The sequence below is a fragment of the Dermochelys coriacea genome, chromosome 6 (genome assembly GCF_009764565.3).
Source record: "Dermochelys coriacea isolate rDerCor1 chromosome 6, rDerCor1.pri.v4, whole genome shotgun sequence".
NCBI lineage: Eukaryota > Metazoa > Chordata > Testudines > Dermochelyidae > Dermochelys > Dermochelys coriacea.
The window spans coordinates 98,739,592-98,756,566 of record NC_050073.1 but is presented as its reverse complement, the minus strand read 5'-3'; the positions used below and the strand labels follow the sequence as shown (position 1 = coordinate 98,756,566).

General features: G+C 34.5%; 1 protein-coding gene across 19 annotated transcripts in view; it reads left to right on the top strand.

The window, feature by feature from the left end:
* ATXN3 (ataxin 3) overlaps window positions 1-16,975 on the top strand; it is a 25,583-nt gene extending 8,608 nt beyond the window's left edge. For 4 of the 19 annotated variants that reach the window (XM_043517450.1, XM_038404597.2, XM_038404599.2 and 1 more), the window contains exons 2-11: window positions 464-628; window positions 1,179-1,223; window positions 2,692-2,777; window positions 3,264-3,330; window positions 6,640-6,727; window positions 7,015-7,147; window positions 7,807-7,982; window positions 8,596-8,719; window positions 10,597-10,682; window positions 11,508-16,975. In XM_043517450.1, coding sequence (XP_043373385.1) covers window positions 581-628; window positions 1,179-1,223; window positions 2,692-2,777; window positions 3,264-3,330; window positions 6,640-6,727; window positions 7,015-7,147; window positions 7,807-7,982; window positions 8,596-8,719; window positions 10,597-10,682; window positions 11,508-11,602 — 948 coding nt within the window. In that variant the 5' untranslated portion in view covers window positions 464-580 and the 3' untranslated portion in view covers window positions 11,603-16,975. Of the gene's footprint in view, window positions 1-463; window positions 629-1,178; window positions 1,224-2,691; window positions 2,778-3,263; window positions 3,331-6,639; window positions 6,728-7,014; window positions 7,148-7,806; window positions 7,983-8,595; window positions 8,732-10,596; window positions 10,683-11,302; window positions 11,415-11,497 lie in introns of those variants that run through there. The other 15 variants (XM_038404600.2, XM_043517443.1, XR_006282322.1 and 12 more) reach the window with 15 other exon arrangements.

Genomic DNA, 16,975 nt, shown 5'->3' with positions numbered 1-16,975 from the left:
AAGCGACATAGGGGCACATGGTACTGTTGTGGAGGGAAAAGAAGAGGGAGATTTATATGGAACAAGTGCATCTGTTATGGAGAATGAGAGTCATGTGTGGAGGCTCCCTGGGAGAGAATGAAGTCTGTAGCTGCTGTGGTTTTGCAAGAATAGCTGGAGTCCCTCTGTGACTTTATCAGTTTGCAGAGACTTCTGTCACTGGCCAATTCTTAAATTACCTTCTAAATTAAAAGTAAATTTATAGACTAAAAATGTTTACATTTCTTGTGAAATAATCCGGGGTCTGTATGCATGTGTCAGAGATGGTCTTTTTGTTATTCTAAAGTCAGACAAGTAATGCACTTTAGGAAAGCTTTGGGGGTAAATATACTCCCTTGGCAAACATAGATGATTGAAGCAATGAAGATGTAACCAAACATTAAAACAATTCTTATATATATTTTTTGTTCTTTTACAATTTTAGCAAGAAGGCTCATTGTGTGCTCAGCACTGTCTGAATAACTTACTACAAGGGGAATATTTTAGCCCTGTGGAGTTATCTTCTATTGCACAGCAGCTAGATGAGGAAGAAAGAATAAGAATGGCAGAGGGAGGAGTTTCTAGTGAAGAGTACAGAACGTTTTTACAGGTAACAATCATTTTAACCTTATTTGCTTGACATCTGTTTGGTTTCTTGAAACATAATTTTTGTTTTACAAGTTTGTCATTCTTGCTTTGTTATGCAAACTCCATTTTCAGGTGACAATGCTTTTCAATTTTATAGTCTTTTTCATATAAGTATGTCAAATTGGCATTTAAAAACATTAATTCATTTCTAAAGCATCACAACACTTCTATGAGAAATATATTATCCCCATCTTACAGGCATGGAGAGAAGGATGTGGGATTTGCCTAAGGTCATACAATAAGCCAGTGGTGCAGCTGGGAAAAGAATACAGAAATTCCAATGTCCAGTCTTTGCTCTGAGTGCTAGGTATTGCTAATATAAAGGCTTAAGTTTTTTCACTAAAAGTGTATTTTGGGCAGGGCAAACAGTCTTTTTTTGAAATGGGTGTACAGAGTCTCTGCTGTAGGTGTACATGATTGTATTTATTTTTACACTTGATGTCTCATAAACCTTTTCAGAAGTGTGAACTGATTACAATTTTTCTTTTTCTCCTCCACCCCACATTGAACAGCAGCCTTCTGGAAATATGGATGACAGTGGCTACTTCTCCATTCAAGTAAGCATGACTCTGTGGTCAGAACAATTTCTTACAACCAGTGCAGTTGCATATATATATTTTCTTCAAACGAATTTTGATAACATTTAGTAATTCTTCTCCAATTTCTAGTGTGTAGGATTAATGCAGGAGAGTTCTGGCTTTCTAGAGCATTGGGTTTAAATTATGGACTACAGAGGCCTTCCTGGTGATTATGGGGTCCATGAGAGAATCCTTCTCTTACAAAGTGATCTGCAAAATGAAAAAGTTGCAGAATCTGTGTTCCAAAGGCTTTATTACACATTTCTGAAACTTTAGAGGTATTTGGAAAAAAGTTTATTTTTAAAAAGGGAACTTACCTAACATGTATCTTTTAAATACCTGTAATAGAACCAAAACCCATAAAAACCCCAGACTTGTAGCTTTTACCTATATTGGATCCCTAGGTCATGCTCTGTACATTTTGTTTCTCTTCTTGTGGCCCCCATATATGTTGGTCAGTATTTCTTTCCATACTCTCATGTAAGCTTCTGGTCCTATTACTCTGTTTTGTAGATGCACAGGGCTCTCTTTTTATTTGCTCATTTTACTTCTCAGTCTCATTTCTGAAATACATTTTCTGCCATTGCCAGAATGGCAATTCCTTACTTCCTAATTGTGCTGCAGTGACCTTGCAGCTGATAAAAATTGCTTCCTACTTTGCTTCCTTCTTGCTCTACCATCTCTTTGCTCACTTGTTACACTATTGACTGGCTGAGGTGAGGATGAATTGTTAATCTCCCCATACCTTTGTCCCAAACAGCTTTAAGTGAGTAGTGTTAAGAGGTTTGATTCCATCCATAAATGTCAGACGTACTGAGTGTTTAAAATGAGTTAGAACTTCAGCAAATATTAGGGAGATCCCTAGTTGGAAGTCTAGGATTTTTGGTAAGTCTTCATGCTCAGGTCTACACAAGTTGTAATTGAGTCAGGAACCTTGTTGCAACATGATTCTAGATTGTAGTGTAGCAAAGTTAAGGACCTATTTGAGTTAAAAGCCTTAGTGGACATGTCTTCAAAAGGGATGAGAGCAGATGATCCCTAAATATGTTAACAGTAGCCCTAATATTGTTTCTTATGTTATCATAATGGCTGCAAAATGCCAAACGGTTTTAATAACATAGTTTTGAGGGTGAAAATACGAAAGCAATAAGCATACAGCTGGCTATAAGGCTATAACATAATCAAGGAGGTGTGCTTTGCGAGAATCTCTGTAATACTAGTTTTGTAATTCATCTTTGTTGTATATGCTATCTATGTTGTGTGGTGATCATAGATTCATGAAGGTTGCATTTTGAATATTATGATCCCGAGGTTTCCTTTTTATATCAACTTTTTAAAAGCACAGCTTTATGAAAACAATATAATTGTTCATAGTGGTTAAAATGGTTGCATTGCTTAAATTTGGAGTTGACTGATTTGTCTCATGAAAAGTACTATTTTTTGACAGGTTATAAGCAATGCCTTGAAAGTTTGGGGTTTAGAACTAATCCTCTTCAACAGCCCAGAGTATCAGAGGCTCGGGATCGACCCTATGTAAGACTTTCTTTTTAGCACCCTGCTTTCATTTTACAGAAAAGTAACGCTGAAAATCTGTGATTACTAAGTTTCTTTTAAAATTGCTATTTCAAGCTCTGTTACATTTTGATGTTTCCCTTTTTATCCCCTCGGCCTTTTATTTTTCATATTTTGGGGATTAATATGATCTGTCCTCTGAGCCTTCATGACATCTCAGTATCTGTGGCATCACAGTATGCTGACTGAGTTACAAGTGATATCATATATGCTTTATGACATTACCAGGTTTATATAGACTTCAGTACATAGTTAAAAAGAACACTTTAAAATATTATGAATTATAATAAGAGTAATTTGAACACTCTATAGCATCAATAGTTGCATTGTATTGCCAAAATATTGTCATTTATTTATAAATTAGTAATAACAGAATTTAAAATTTAGTATGAGCTCCAATATTAGAGAATTTAATTTTATGTATACCTTGTGTTTTTCTTTTTACAGAAATGAAAGATCATTTATTTGTAATTATAAGGAACACTGGTTTACAGTTCGAAAGTTAGGAAAACAGGTGACCTTGTCTTTTTTTATTTAAAAGTTAACTTCAGAGCGGGGGTGGAAAGAATGGTTGCAATGAGGCCATGTGCTAGCCTTTCATCTTTTGAAGATCTGGGTTGAAATTTGTTTTAGACTATCCCAAATAAATAGGTTGGATAAATTATTTATATCATAATGCTGCTACGCAGCTTGGCATGAATATTGGCTTAAGGAAGGACTCTGGATCAGATCCCCTAAGAATCTGCATGCTGTTTTAGGAAGCAAGAGCTGCAGCTCTAGTTACAGCTTTATGTGACTTCACTACATGTTTGTCAGAAAAAAGAAGACTTAATATAACAAACAGCCAGAAAATCATATTTCTGAAAAAAGTTTGAGGTCATCTTTATACATTATAAAGAGGTACTGAGGGTCAGATTTTTTTTGTTTTTGGTGCATTACGCAATACGATTACATTGGCACTGTTGATACTGTAAAAATAAATTGCAGGTAGTTTCTGTGCCTCTAAAATGGCTAGTTGGTATATGGGAAATGTGATTAACACATTAGACCTTTGAATATTTGTTTGCCAACATTGGAGAGGTATTAGTAGGGATTGTAGTGGGGAAAAGTAGAAACACAGTTTTTAACTGTAGGATTTAGGAGAGCTTCTACGAGGGATTAATAGTAAAATAGATTGCTAAAAATAAGGGATGGTGTGTGTGTATGAAGTTTTCATAACCAAACAGCCAGATGTATCAGAAAAAGTTGGGTCTTTTTAACACACAGAGAGAGAATGCCAATCAAAGCTGTCCCTTTCTAGATGACATTCTATAATTCTTCATATTACTAAACTACATTTTTAAAATGTATAAAACACTCCTGAAGTAAGCTTTGTGAAAACATCTACAATAATGGAAAGGAGCTCACATAGCCACAAATAAGGTTTTTGGAACCTGCAGCCATGCTGACGTCCAGATGAAAAATAAGTAATCTTTTTGTAGGTGAAACTAACCAGGCCACTGCCCTTAATATGGCACTGAAGCTTTTTATTTTCTACTGAAAAGGCTCATTAAATGCACACAACATTCCCAATAAAGCCTCTTTGTTAAAAAATTAAAACTCAAAATGGTTTGGCTGCAAGTGATACCTTATAGTAGTAATCATTTTTCAGGCCAATACAGATTTCAAAAATGCACTTATATTGTGGTTTACTTCAAGTGGAAATGACATCTGGTGTAAATGGTGAAAATGGGGAATACATTACAGACTTTACATTCGGGATTAGTTTAAAAATGATTGTTAAATTTTGTAAGCATTTTTTCATGTTTTATATCAAAGGGGCATTAGTGTTCACTTTAAAACTATTGTCTGATGGGGAGAGCATTCCAGGCTAAATGTGTATGTGTAATTCAGATTTTTTTTTTGTAAACTGCTATTCTGTCACTGACTTTTTTGTTTTGTTTTTTATTTGGGTTTAAAACTTTATTTTTTTTAAGTGTTACATAGTTTATAATCACAATAAAGCACTTCTTGGTGTCTAATCAGAGAGTAATATAGAAGGTGGATTCATTTTACAAGTTAATAATCCATCCCTAGAAAAAATAGGTTAGCTCAATGAAGGAAACATTAATTTGAGTCTTTCATTTCTAGTATTTGTTATACTATAAAGTAAAATTATTCTCTCTAAAAGGTTTTTTGCTCAGTCCCCATTTTAAAAGCCCAACACTCATGCACATATATCAATACCTTACCTTTTTCTCTACCCCACACCTTTGGCCTACACACCATTTGGGGTTGGATTTTTTATTTAAAAAAAGAGGAAATTTTGTGAAGTGGATGGGGTAGAATGTTGGCAGTATGATATGGAACTATTTGATGCCTCCATTCCTGATGAACAGTAATCAGGACCCCAGTCCTTTTAACACATATATGTTCTACTTCAGGGACACGAGGAGTCCACTGATTTCATTTAAATGTGTTTAAAATGTTGCAGGATTGGGCCCAAAAGTATTGGTGGTTCAGTAGCATCTGAAATGAATTAATAGTCTCATTCTAGCTATCAGTGGACATTAGCCTCTATCACAGAGAATGTACTTGTATATTAATTGCTACTCTTGTTGACAGTTTCAGCAGATTGGCCAAGAATTGTATGAAATGGAAACTGAATTCTCTTGCCATCTAGAGTGGTTTTGGAAGGTCATGATTTTAGCACAATGGAAGGGTGTTGTGAAGAATTTTTCTTCAGGCACTTGCATTTATTCAAGATAGTGTCAAGAGATATGTCTGATAGTTTTAATGGCCTCTGTAATATTCATCTCTCCCCAAATTGGATACACTTTCAGTCATTACCAGAATTACAACTGATGACTAATTTGGACTTTTGGAGTTGTGTGTGTGTGCGGTGATTTATACGGACACATCTTTACATCCAGTCTCGCCTCCTCCTAATATAGGCTGTGTTTGTGACATAGATAATAAAAAGAAAAGGAGTACTTGTGGCACCTTAGAGACTAACAAATTTATTTGAGCATAAGCTTTCGTGAGCTACAGCTCTCTTCATCGGATGCATTCATCGAAATGCATCCGATGAAGAGAGCTGTAGCTCACGAAAGCTTATGCTCTAATAAATTTGTTAGTCTCTAAGGTGCCACAAGTACTCCTTTTCTTTTTGCGAATACAGACTAACACGGCTGCTACTCTGAAACCTGTCATAGATAATAAAAGCATTCCAAGTGAAGTTGGTTGATATAATTGTCTTCAAAATACATGTAGAGAAACCAGTTACCTATGATTAAAGCAGTCTTTTTTATAATATCTGCAATTAAAGGCAGCACTGTTAATGCATATTCTTAACAGAAAATACTCAACTGTTTCTTCAGCCATCCCTTTAAATAGGGATTCTGTCCACCCTCCACTAAAAATATAAATCTATGGTGAAGTGACAGAAGGGAAAAAATCCTCAGTGGATCAAATGACAATCTCCAAGAACAAACCATTCTGCAAACCAGAATAAACGGTATCATAAAGTAACAGCAGAAGCCATGACATAAAAATTGCTCAACTTTCTCCCCTTTAAACTCTCCTGATATTAGTAGGGAGGGAGCCTGAGGTTACATAAATTTCCCCGTAAAGTTTCAGAGGTTGTGTCAGCTGAAGACTGTTTGAAGGGTGCAGGTAGCAATACTTATGTTGTTGTGCTTTTGTGCTTGAAAGGAATTTTTGATATTTCACATGATTAGTTTACAAATCCGATATTTCATCATGGAAATTGACCATATTGCCCAAAAATAAATTCCATGCTAATTTTTTTTCTCTCAAATCTTTTTTTGTTTTCAAATTACAGTGGTTTAACTTGAACTCTCTCCTGATGGGTCCAGAACTAATATCAGATACATACCTCGCACTTTTCTTGGCTCAGTTACAACAGGAAGGTAATACTACTTTGCAAATGTTAAACCTCATTGCTTGAAAGCACATGATTAAAATCAGATAATTAACCTTTATTTATAAGAGTGTTTCTGTCCAATCTATCTACATCAGTTTTGTGACTGAATCAGTGAAATAACTATTCAATCCTTGTAATGAAAGGCAAAGTCTAATATTGAATGTCATTGCTGGTAATAAAGGACATCTTTTTTTATTTCATTGTATATTTAGTTGGGGGTATTTACTAATCCACACACCTTATACTTAGTATTTCTGCTTTTATTATTCCCAGGTTATTCTATATTTGTTGTAAAGGGTGACCTGCCAGATTGTGAGGCCGACCAACTACTGCAAATGATTCAGGTACAGCAGATGCAGCGACCAAAACTGATTGGGGAAGAGCCTGCACAATCAAGAGATGAAAGGTAAGGTAAATAAAGATTTATTTTTAATAGTGTTGAACATGATTTTTTTTAGCGACTGATGCCTACAACCAAGGCACTTATTTCTAAGTAAACTTACAAAGTAGTATTAGATGCCTCTAATTCATTATGTGTACTATTATAATTTCACCAAGTTGTAAAGCTGCTATATTTTATAACATGAATCCTTAAATATTTCCAAATCTTAAAACATTTTAAAATATTCTAGTCAGCCTGGTATAGTTTTATTGCATTTTATCATGATTAAATTTTATTGCTTTTAAAGAGATTTAAGAGAGCTTTAAATTTGCAAAGGAATTACTTCATAAATGTTCCTTTCTCTTGGTATACAGGTTAACTTCCATGGCTCTGCAGTAGGTAAAAACAGACATCTTGTGTGGCAATATAGCCACAGTTGATAGAGCATGGGACTGGGAACCACAAACTTCTGAGTTCTGCCCTTCACTGTGACACTGACTAGCACTGTGATTATGGACAAATCACTTAATTTCTTTTGTACTTCTGTTTTTCATTTGTAAAATGGGGAAAATATTTAACTACCTCAGAGGTGTGTTGTGAAGATAAGACTGTTTTTACAGTACCCTGAAAATGCAGAGCTAAATCAATGCAAAATATTATTCTTTTTATTCTTTTTTTTGCAGGGTGCAAAAAACTGACTTGGAACAAGCTTTAGACATTAACCATCCCTTTGATGGAACAGGCATGTTAGATGAAGATGAGGAGAATTTCCAAAGAGCCCTTGCTCTAAGTAGACAGGAAATTGATATGGAAGATGAAGAAGCTGATCTTCGTAGAGCCATTCAACTTAGTATGCAAGGTAAAAGACTTTACTTAAAAAGAATCTACAATATTTATCCAATGATCACTTGACTAGTTGAGTTCTTGTGACAGGTGAAATCTGACAGCTGAAATCTGTTCATAGGGTCAAGTACAGTAGCTGTTTTCCCTGCAAATGTGTCTCAGCCCCCCTGGACAGGCCCTCTGGAAAGTCTGTATCCTAGGCATGAAGGGATACTTAAGTGTGAACTTCAGTCCTTTCCTTGTGACTCTTAAAAATGTTGTCAGTTATGATGCAAGTAGTTGATCACTAGGAAGTATACTGAAAGTTCATCTTATTCACATAGACATCTAAATAGCCATTAGATAATATTGATTTTTAGGTTGGCTACTGCCTTGGGTAGATTTGAACCGTTGATCTTCAGGTGAAATTCTCTGTTCTTCAGTTCCCTGAGCCATTCACTCCTTGCCAGATCTATTGTTTCAAGACTTTTGTCTGTAGTAATAGATTAGATTTTTGTATATGATGATCATGTTATAAACAATTTTTTTCTTCATCAAGATTTGGAGAGGTAATTTTAGCTACGTTACATTTGTTAGTTTAAAATTTCCAATCTTGATTGGTGTAATGAAATGCCATGTTCTAACTTTAGGAGGCCATCGAAGTGAGTTTTCAGACTGTGAATCGCAGAATATACCACGTTCATCTGGTACAAGTCAGTCTGAATCTCTTTCTTCAGAAGAGCTGCGAAGGAGAAGACAGACATATTTTGAAAAGTAAAGTATCTGGTGGAAAACTAAATTTGCTTATTGAAGTAATTATATTTTAGGATAGTATAATATTCTTTCACACATTGAGGTCAGATTTAGCTTTATTTAGCTTTAATGGTCTTTTTAGCACTGTATTCTGGAAATCCTGTAGCTTCTAATTAGTTCTTTGAGATACCAGTTAGAAGGAGATTGTTTGTTTGCCAGTAAGGTAAAGGTCCAGCTACGTGCATGCACGTGCACACATAGGTACTAAGATACTATTTTACATGAAGTCTTAGGAGTTTTGTTATAAATAACACTAATTAATTATTTTATAGAGGGTATGTGTCCTTCCATTGAGCCCTGCTTCTGGGGTATTGAGGACTCTATCATGTGATAGTGCTCTTCATGATTTAATGAGGATGTTGTTTTTTTCGTGGAGTGCACTATCAATATTTACTGGAGGTATGTGCCTGAGAGGTGAGATATAAAGGCAGGGAGTCACATAATTTTCATCTATTGAGTCCTTCACCCTCTGAACAAAAGGTTGGGCAAATCTTGTTTTCTGCTAACCATAGAGATGAGCGAGTAGATTCTTAATACCAATTCAGCTTCTGCTTCAGAACTATAAACCAGTTGCATCTCTTCTGTTGTTACTATTGCTTTTTCTTCTCTCTATCTTGATCTTCTAGTGAGGAAGGAGAGGGGAACCAGAAGGAAAAGTGAAGTAGTAAGGGGATGAGACTGCCAGACATTTGAATTGAAGGAATTTGGGTGCAAAGGCATATGATGGTGCCTAACACCATCCAAATATTTCTCACTCATTGGCTTTCCATGGAATGAAAAATGATTTTTTTGCAGAGGGGAGCTGTCAGAACAGGACTTTAGAAAAAGACACAATAAAGGCAAGATGAGGAGCTTTAAATGGAAACTGTGAATTTAAATTTGGACCTCTATGTAAATTTAGGTGTGCAGCTGTAAAGCATCAGATCCAGGGAAATGTTCCATGCTTTTTTTTTTTTTAAATCCAATAAAAACAGTTGTTTTTAACAGCTAAATATTTTCCTGCAATGTTTGGAACCCTAACAGTAAGGAATGAAAAGTGAAACGGATAATAATTGAAAAATATCAAAGCTGATATAAATGTTAAAATTAAACAGTATAAATTGTGACGTTCGCTGGTATTTTAAAGTTCTGTCTTTTAATATATGGTATAAGAGAGACAAAGTGTGTGGGTTAATATATTTTATTGAACCAACTTCTATTGGTGAGAGACACAAGCTTTCGAGCTTACGCTCTGCTCGAAAGCATCTCTCTTTCACTAACAGAAGTTGGTCCAATAAAAGATATTACCCCACCTACCTTGTCTTTCTCATATCATGGGACTGACACAGCTACAACAACCCTGCATATACAATTGCCAACTTCAGTTGGATGAATTCCTGGAGGTTTCATCACATGGCATTCTCTTTAATTAAAGACTAATCTTTCATTCCTGGAGACTCCAGGACAATCCTGGACGGTTGGCCACACTATATAATGTATGATGTTGAACATAGGTAAAGAACCTCTAAGCCTCCTTTTTCATAATTCTGACTACCCACCATGGTTCCTTAAGGTTGATAGTAAGTAGCTATCTATTTTTTTTTTTTTTTTTTTTTTGGTGGATCAAATTATTTGCAGGGATCAGAATATAGTGAAGTGAGTGCCTAATATAAAACCCAGAGATTCTGGATTATCTCACGGTCAGCTTTGTGTCTGCTAATATTTTCTTAACTAAAGTGTAAATGTGGTAACTTGAAGTCTACCAGATATTAGGAACTTAGAAGTTTGTCTAGTTTATACTATATTTTTCCTGCTAGTTTTGTTTTTTTCATTAATTTAAACTATTTTGGTAATTTCAGACAGCAGCAACAGTCACAGCAACAAGGCCAGACCCCAGATATACATAAGCCAACTACAAGTTCAAATGCACTGGGAACAGATCCAGGTATTGTTTTATTCAACCTATGGTTTTAAACACAGATGTTTTTTCCACCAAATGCATCCGATGAAGTGAGCTGTAGCTCACGAAAGCTTATGCTCAAATAAATTTGTTAGTCTCTAAGGTGCCACAAGTACTCCTGTTCTTTTTGCGAATACAGACTAACACTGCTGCTACTCTGAAACCTGTCCCACAGTAGTGGACTGTATTACCTGCACACTACTCTCAGCCCTTGTTGCCTAAGAATGTAGAGATAGTGATTGAATGTAGAGGGAACTTGGAAGTGGGAGTGCACAGCTCTGCTATTAGATCAGACAGGTTCTAGTTTTACTTTTTTTTTTCTTTGTTTCTAGTTGAATATAGTATGGTAGCTCTTGGTGTAGGTGTATGCAGCACTTCTTATTACCAACAACAGGATGCATGCTGAAAAATTAATCTGTCTCTACATGTCTATTCTCAAGTTTTATAAAAAGTACATTAGGCTGGATCAGAGACATTTATTATTTTTTAATTATGTGTGGAAACATGTTAACAATGTAACAGAGAGAAAAAAATCTGTAAACATTACTAATGTTAAATATCAAGGATCTAAAATTAATTATACATTATTTCATATCTTTTTATAGAATGATTACAGTGCATTGAAAAGTAAGTCTGAAATGATCATTTGATAATAGAAAACAAAAAAGCAAAAGACATCTGAAAAAACATGGAATGATAAATAAATAGAAACAAGAGGCAAGAAGTGATATGAAAAATGTTTACTTTTTTATCGCTGCATTCCAGAAGTAATTAGACATAAATATTTTGTGTATGTTTGTCTTCTGGCAGGAGGCGATATGAGTGAAGAAGACATGCTTCAAGCAGCCATGAATATGTCCTTGGAAACTGTTAGGAACTGCCTGAATACAGAAGAAAAGAAATGACAAAATAATGTTTTTTCTTTTGTCAGAACACTCAATCTCCATTATAATATTCTTGTGTGGATGCTGTACAAGCAGGGTTCATTTCAGAGACAGGATATTGTCCTACCACAGATGAAAAGAAGGGGGTCAGAGTTAAAAGGGGATCTCAAAATAACAAAAAGATTGCACCAATTTAGAAATTATGGCTCTGATTCTGCAAAACACTTCAACACATGCATAACTTTGCTCACGTGAGTAGTTTCATTGATTTCAGGAGGATAACTCAAGTGAGCAAAGTTAAGTGCCTTGTAGGCTCAGGGCCTGTGTGTTGGATGCCCCAAATAAGGGGCAAGTATAATTTTACCTTCCTTCCTTTCTTATTAAATGTCAGCTGCTTGGAGAATTCAGCACAAAATCACTAAATTAGTGCAGTTTTCTTATCAGTGATCTCAGATACCATTCAATAATAATTTAAAAATAAATACAAAAAAGTTAGGCTCTTAAATCATTAATAGAAAATATGGACAAATTTTAGAACCAGTAAGCACATTTTAAAATGAAAAAATTTTAATTTAATCTTTTACCGTCTAGAACCTGAGTTCATGGTTCTATGTTTCTCCTGCAAGAATTGATGGTGTTTCACTTCCCAGAACTTAGAACAGAGCTTTCTGTTCTGCTGTTTTGTGTGCTTGTGATAGGATCATTTCTGCAAAAGAAACACAAAACCATGAGGTCTTGGCATTTCAAAATAAAAATATTCAATATATTTGTATTTAACTTGGGCAGCATATATCTTAATGATTTAAGATCTTTTACCTTTTTTGTACTTACAGTACCTTTTAGCATTATTTGAAAATCATTGTTAAAGGATGGTTCATGTCAGAGATTTCTCCAGTTTTCTTACTTCAGGTCAGATGATTTGGCTCCCTCTTCGTACTCTTTCCACTGAATGCTGAAGATGGCTTTACTGGAGATGGTATTTCTTTCAGTGAGTGAGACATAACATGTTGCCAGTTAGGCTAAACAGTTTCTTCTTGTCTCTACTTCTCCTGTTTTGTCTTCTGTTTTTTCTCTTTGAGTTCCTCCCCTTGGCCTCTCACCATTTCTTTTTTCACACTACTAGTAAGAACAGCTATCTCTTCCCTGGTTAGTTAGTTCCCCAAGCTGTGTTCAGAGTGGGGGAAAGGAGGGTGAAAGATTTAGATGCCATAACTTCAGTGCTACATATCTGAGGTGCATTTCTGCAATCTGAAATGACCCCTGTGCAAGTAGCTTTGTTAAGATTGACTGTTTGTTTGTATGTGTGCGCATGATTTTTCTCAAATGCTTTTTATGAATATCTTCTATTTTGTCATAACTTTACAACTTTTTTCAGGATTGGCCTTCATTCATGCACCTTACAATTTGTTTATCATGTTGTTTCTGTTACTGAGAAAAATAGGGAGCAAAGTATGCAAGCTAGCTTGTTCAATCAGTTATAAGACTTACCCTTTGATACTCAAGATGAATGTGCGACAGAGTGACCAAATTTGGCTTTCAACTTTACTGCAACAGTTTAAACATGTTCCTTTTTCATAAATGGTGCTTTAAATATAAATTCTGTTTACATATAAATTATATGGAAATATGTTATAGATGTATGGTGTTTAAGCTGTTTTTCACTTAGTATGTAAGCATTTGCCACAGACATTCTAAGAATAATCTTTTGAAACTATACATTTGATTTCTTTACCAAAATATTTTAAAATTATACTATTGCAACATAGTAATGTATTTAATTGTAATTAGTTAGAGTGAATCATAATTAGATGGAAATAAAGATTCAGCACAGAATAGTACTGTATATAAAAGGGCCGTTAGGTTTTGGTAAAGATTTGTGTAGAATGATGGCTTCTTGATGGCTTAGAATATTACTGTAAAATAGATCCTTAGGCTAAATCCTGTTTCTTGTACTTGTATGCTTAATTTCCACTGATTTCAGTAGGATCACTTGCTTGAGTAAGGCAATGTGGATTTGACCAGAGGACAAGTAATGCTTTTCAGAATTGCTTTTTAGCTCCACCATTCTCATTCTTTTTAGGCAATACTGTTGTGATTTCAGTCTGCCTAATTCACTAACAGATTAACTCTTTTGCCATGCCTTCTGCACCAAATTTTTAAAACAAAGTCACTGTTTTTAGAAAAAAAAAATAAACACACACACAACTTTGCAATGCTGAATGGCTGCACAAACCTATCAGTATAAATTTTGGCTTCAAGATTCACTGTTCCTTGAAAATGAAAGTGGAAAAGGACGCATATAAAGCATGAAATATTATTTTTGTGTGGCTGGAAATTCATCATGATTGTTCTTTTTCTCTGCCTACATTTTGCCTGTCATAAACATTCTCCTTTTTGGCATGATGCAAGCAACAGCTGGATGAACTTATTTGACTTAATTTAAAATGCAGGGTTTTATCTTTATAAATGGATACAGATCTGTAAAGACTGGTTAAAAGACTTCTTCTTTTTTAAGATGTAATTAACTTCCTCTTCAGTTATGTTATGATAAATTAATATTTCTTTGGGTATATACTGTAGCATTCCTATATAAAAATCTGAACTCCTATATTCTAGTGATGTGAATTATAATCACTAAAGCGGGGAAGTTCATGATTAAAGCACCAAATCCATCCTCAAATCACCTCACTGCCTAAGTATTGTAGCATACAAGGAATGTAAGATCATATAATGCTTAAAAGGCACAACAGGGTGAATCAAATTTTATGGATAACCATATTCCTTTCAATAAACAGTATCGTTCTAAAAATTAAATGAGCTAAATGTGCACTTAGATTGTGAGGAATAATAATCTCACTCAGACTGGTGACCTGTTAGTGAATCAGTTAAGAGGTAGCCCTTGAGGCTACATACATGAATTCCACCAAAGGAAAAGGTGAATATGAACTAGTCACAATACACATATTACAGTGTAGATCCAAAGTACAGAATATGTGGAGCTGCCTAGAAGCCATTAGTAAAAACTGATCTCATTTGCTCAGTGTGCATTCTTTAAGTGATAAGCACTTACTGACGTATAAATTGTGAAACACTTTTGTAAATAAAGTTTAAACTAATTGAGTCTTTTGCTAGCAGTAGCCATCTTTTGAAGCTGAAGTTTCATCCTAATGTTGTAGGATTAGTAATAGAGAACCCATTATGCAGGAGAATAAATTATTTTTGTTCCAGTCTGACATTTGTAATATCTTTAGATCCTGTCTATCCTACAGAAATTACCATATTTATCATTATTATGGTCCATGTGATGTAGTATGTTCTTCTGTCCACAGAAGTCAGGGAAGAAAAAGTGATACCCATATTGGGTAGCTACAGAATTAAAACACAGTTCTGCAACATGATTGTAACTTTTTTCTGTTCTCCCAGGTAAGGAAATGATCATGCTATAACAGTTTCACGCCAGGCCACAATCATGTTTAATTATGGTTAATTTTAGACACTATAATATAAACTCTGCATGCACTATAATGTTCTAACAACTAAAATTCTTCTGACATTAAACCAGTAGTAGAAGCAAACTGGTTTCCAATCTCCTATGTTTGGGCTTCATATGGTATCAAAACATCCTCTTTTAGCACGATAGAAGTAGTGGTTAAATGCAAATTACGGTTACACTTCATTTTCAAATACACTTCACAGGTTTTATGTTGCAAATAAAAACTCAGATGAACTCTTGGTTGCTGTACTTCTTAAAATATATATTAATAGTACTAATTTGGTTATTATGAATCCATAATATTCTGTGTATATGGGGTGGACAGAAAGTTATGTAAAGTACTTGCTACAGATGCATAGTAAATGCAATTCCACCTCCAAATCTCAGCCAAATATTTGTGTCATTCACAAAATGTTCTATTTTATTTAGGAAACTGCTAATCATGTTTTTAAAAGAGAGTGAACAAAAAAGCATTAAGATGATAAACTAACTAGGAGAAGACAGTATCCAGAATTTAGTATATTTTGTAGTGTTTCAACTGCATGTTAAAATATACCAATTTTGATCTTTTTTCTGAATTTATGTGGGCTCATCTCCAAAATTTGTATTTGCAAAGGCATCTTATTGTACAGTTCCTATTAGCAGTACATCTCCTTGGGTTTTTGGTTCTAAGGTATTTAAAATCAGAATCCATGATGAGAGGAAAAAATGTGAAATTTGATTTGTTAAATATAAGATTAATCAGATGACTTTGATGGCTCATACAAAATAGTTGTGGATTAATTCCACTGAATTTTCATAATTGCTAATGAGCAACCTTTTAAAACAAATTCAGTCTGAAAAAAAAAACGACACTTATTTTCTTAGCCAAGTAAAGACAAAATTAGTAACGCCTTAAAATTGCTCCACTATAATTACTTTCTGTACTTTCAAAATTGAAATGTTTCTTACATTCCTGTTCACTTTTAACTTACAAAATTTGCTGTGCTTTTGCATCTTGTACTGAAGAAATTAAGTAGCTTCATACTGCATAAAAATGATAGATTTCTAGCATAAATACATGGTTCTTTGCTTTATTCCAAATTTATGGTTTAAGGGGACGCTATCAAGATTTATTAACACAACATTTGACCTGCTATTCTCTTTTCGCCCCGCCAACTCCAGTCTCTCCGAATGTGTGTAAAGCACATGTAATTTTTAGTCTGGTTTTACCAACTCAAAATGTTAACTTTTTTCTTTAAATCCACACAATGACCAATGTGTATGGTCAGAGGAGGAAAACCTTAGTAAGGGGGGAAAAAAGGACCAGTTGAGAAGACAATGCAAAGACAATTTGAATGTTGTCATTGGGGAAAACCTTGACAGTGTCTTTTAAGGTTACCATAGTTTATAGTAATTGCAAACAGGCCAAAATCTGCCTTCTACAACACCTGTGCAACCCCATTGACTTCAGTAGGTTGCATAAGTACAAAGGAGAGTATAATTTAGGGCCTCTGTTTCAGGAAATTCCTCACCAAAATAAAGCCTTATTTCTCCTTATTATCTCTTACATAGCACAAAGTTGTGTGTTTCTATTAAATATTTTCAGTTACAGTGTCTTAATTTACAAGAGAAGTAATATAAAAACTTGAAATTCAAATTTAGTTTCTACACCACTGGATTCCCAAATAACTTTATCTGACATTCTGTGTATATACAGCATATAAATTATTACAAGCTTTGAAACGTATTTGGTCATAGTGTTGAATGCATTACAGCAGGGCTACTTGGTGAAACTTTAAGAGAGATTTCCAAATGAGCACTGGTGGACAATAATATAGTGTTGGTATGGATGTGCAACTGTAAGTTATTAAATATTGATCTCTAAAAGTTATTAAAATAAAGATGACTATGCTTTTTAA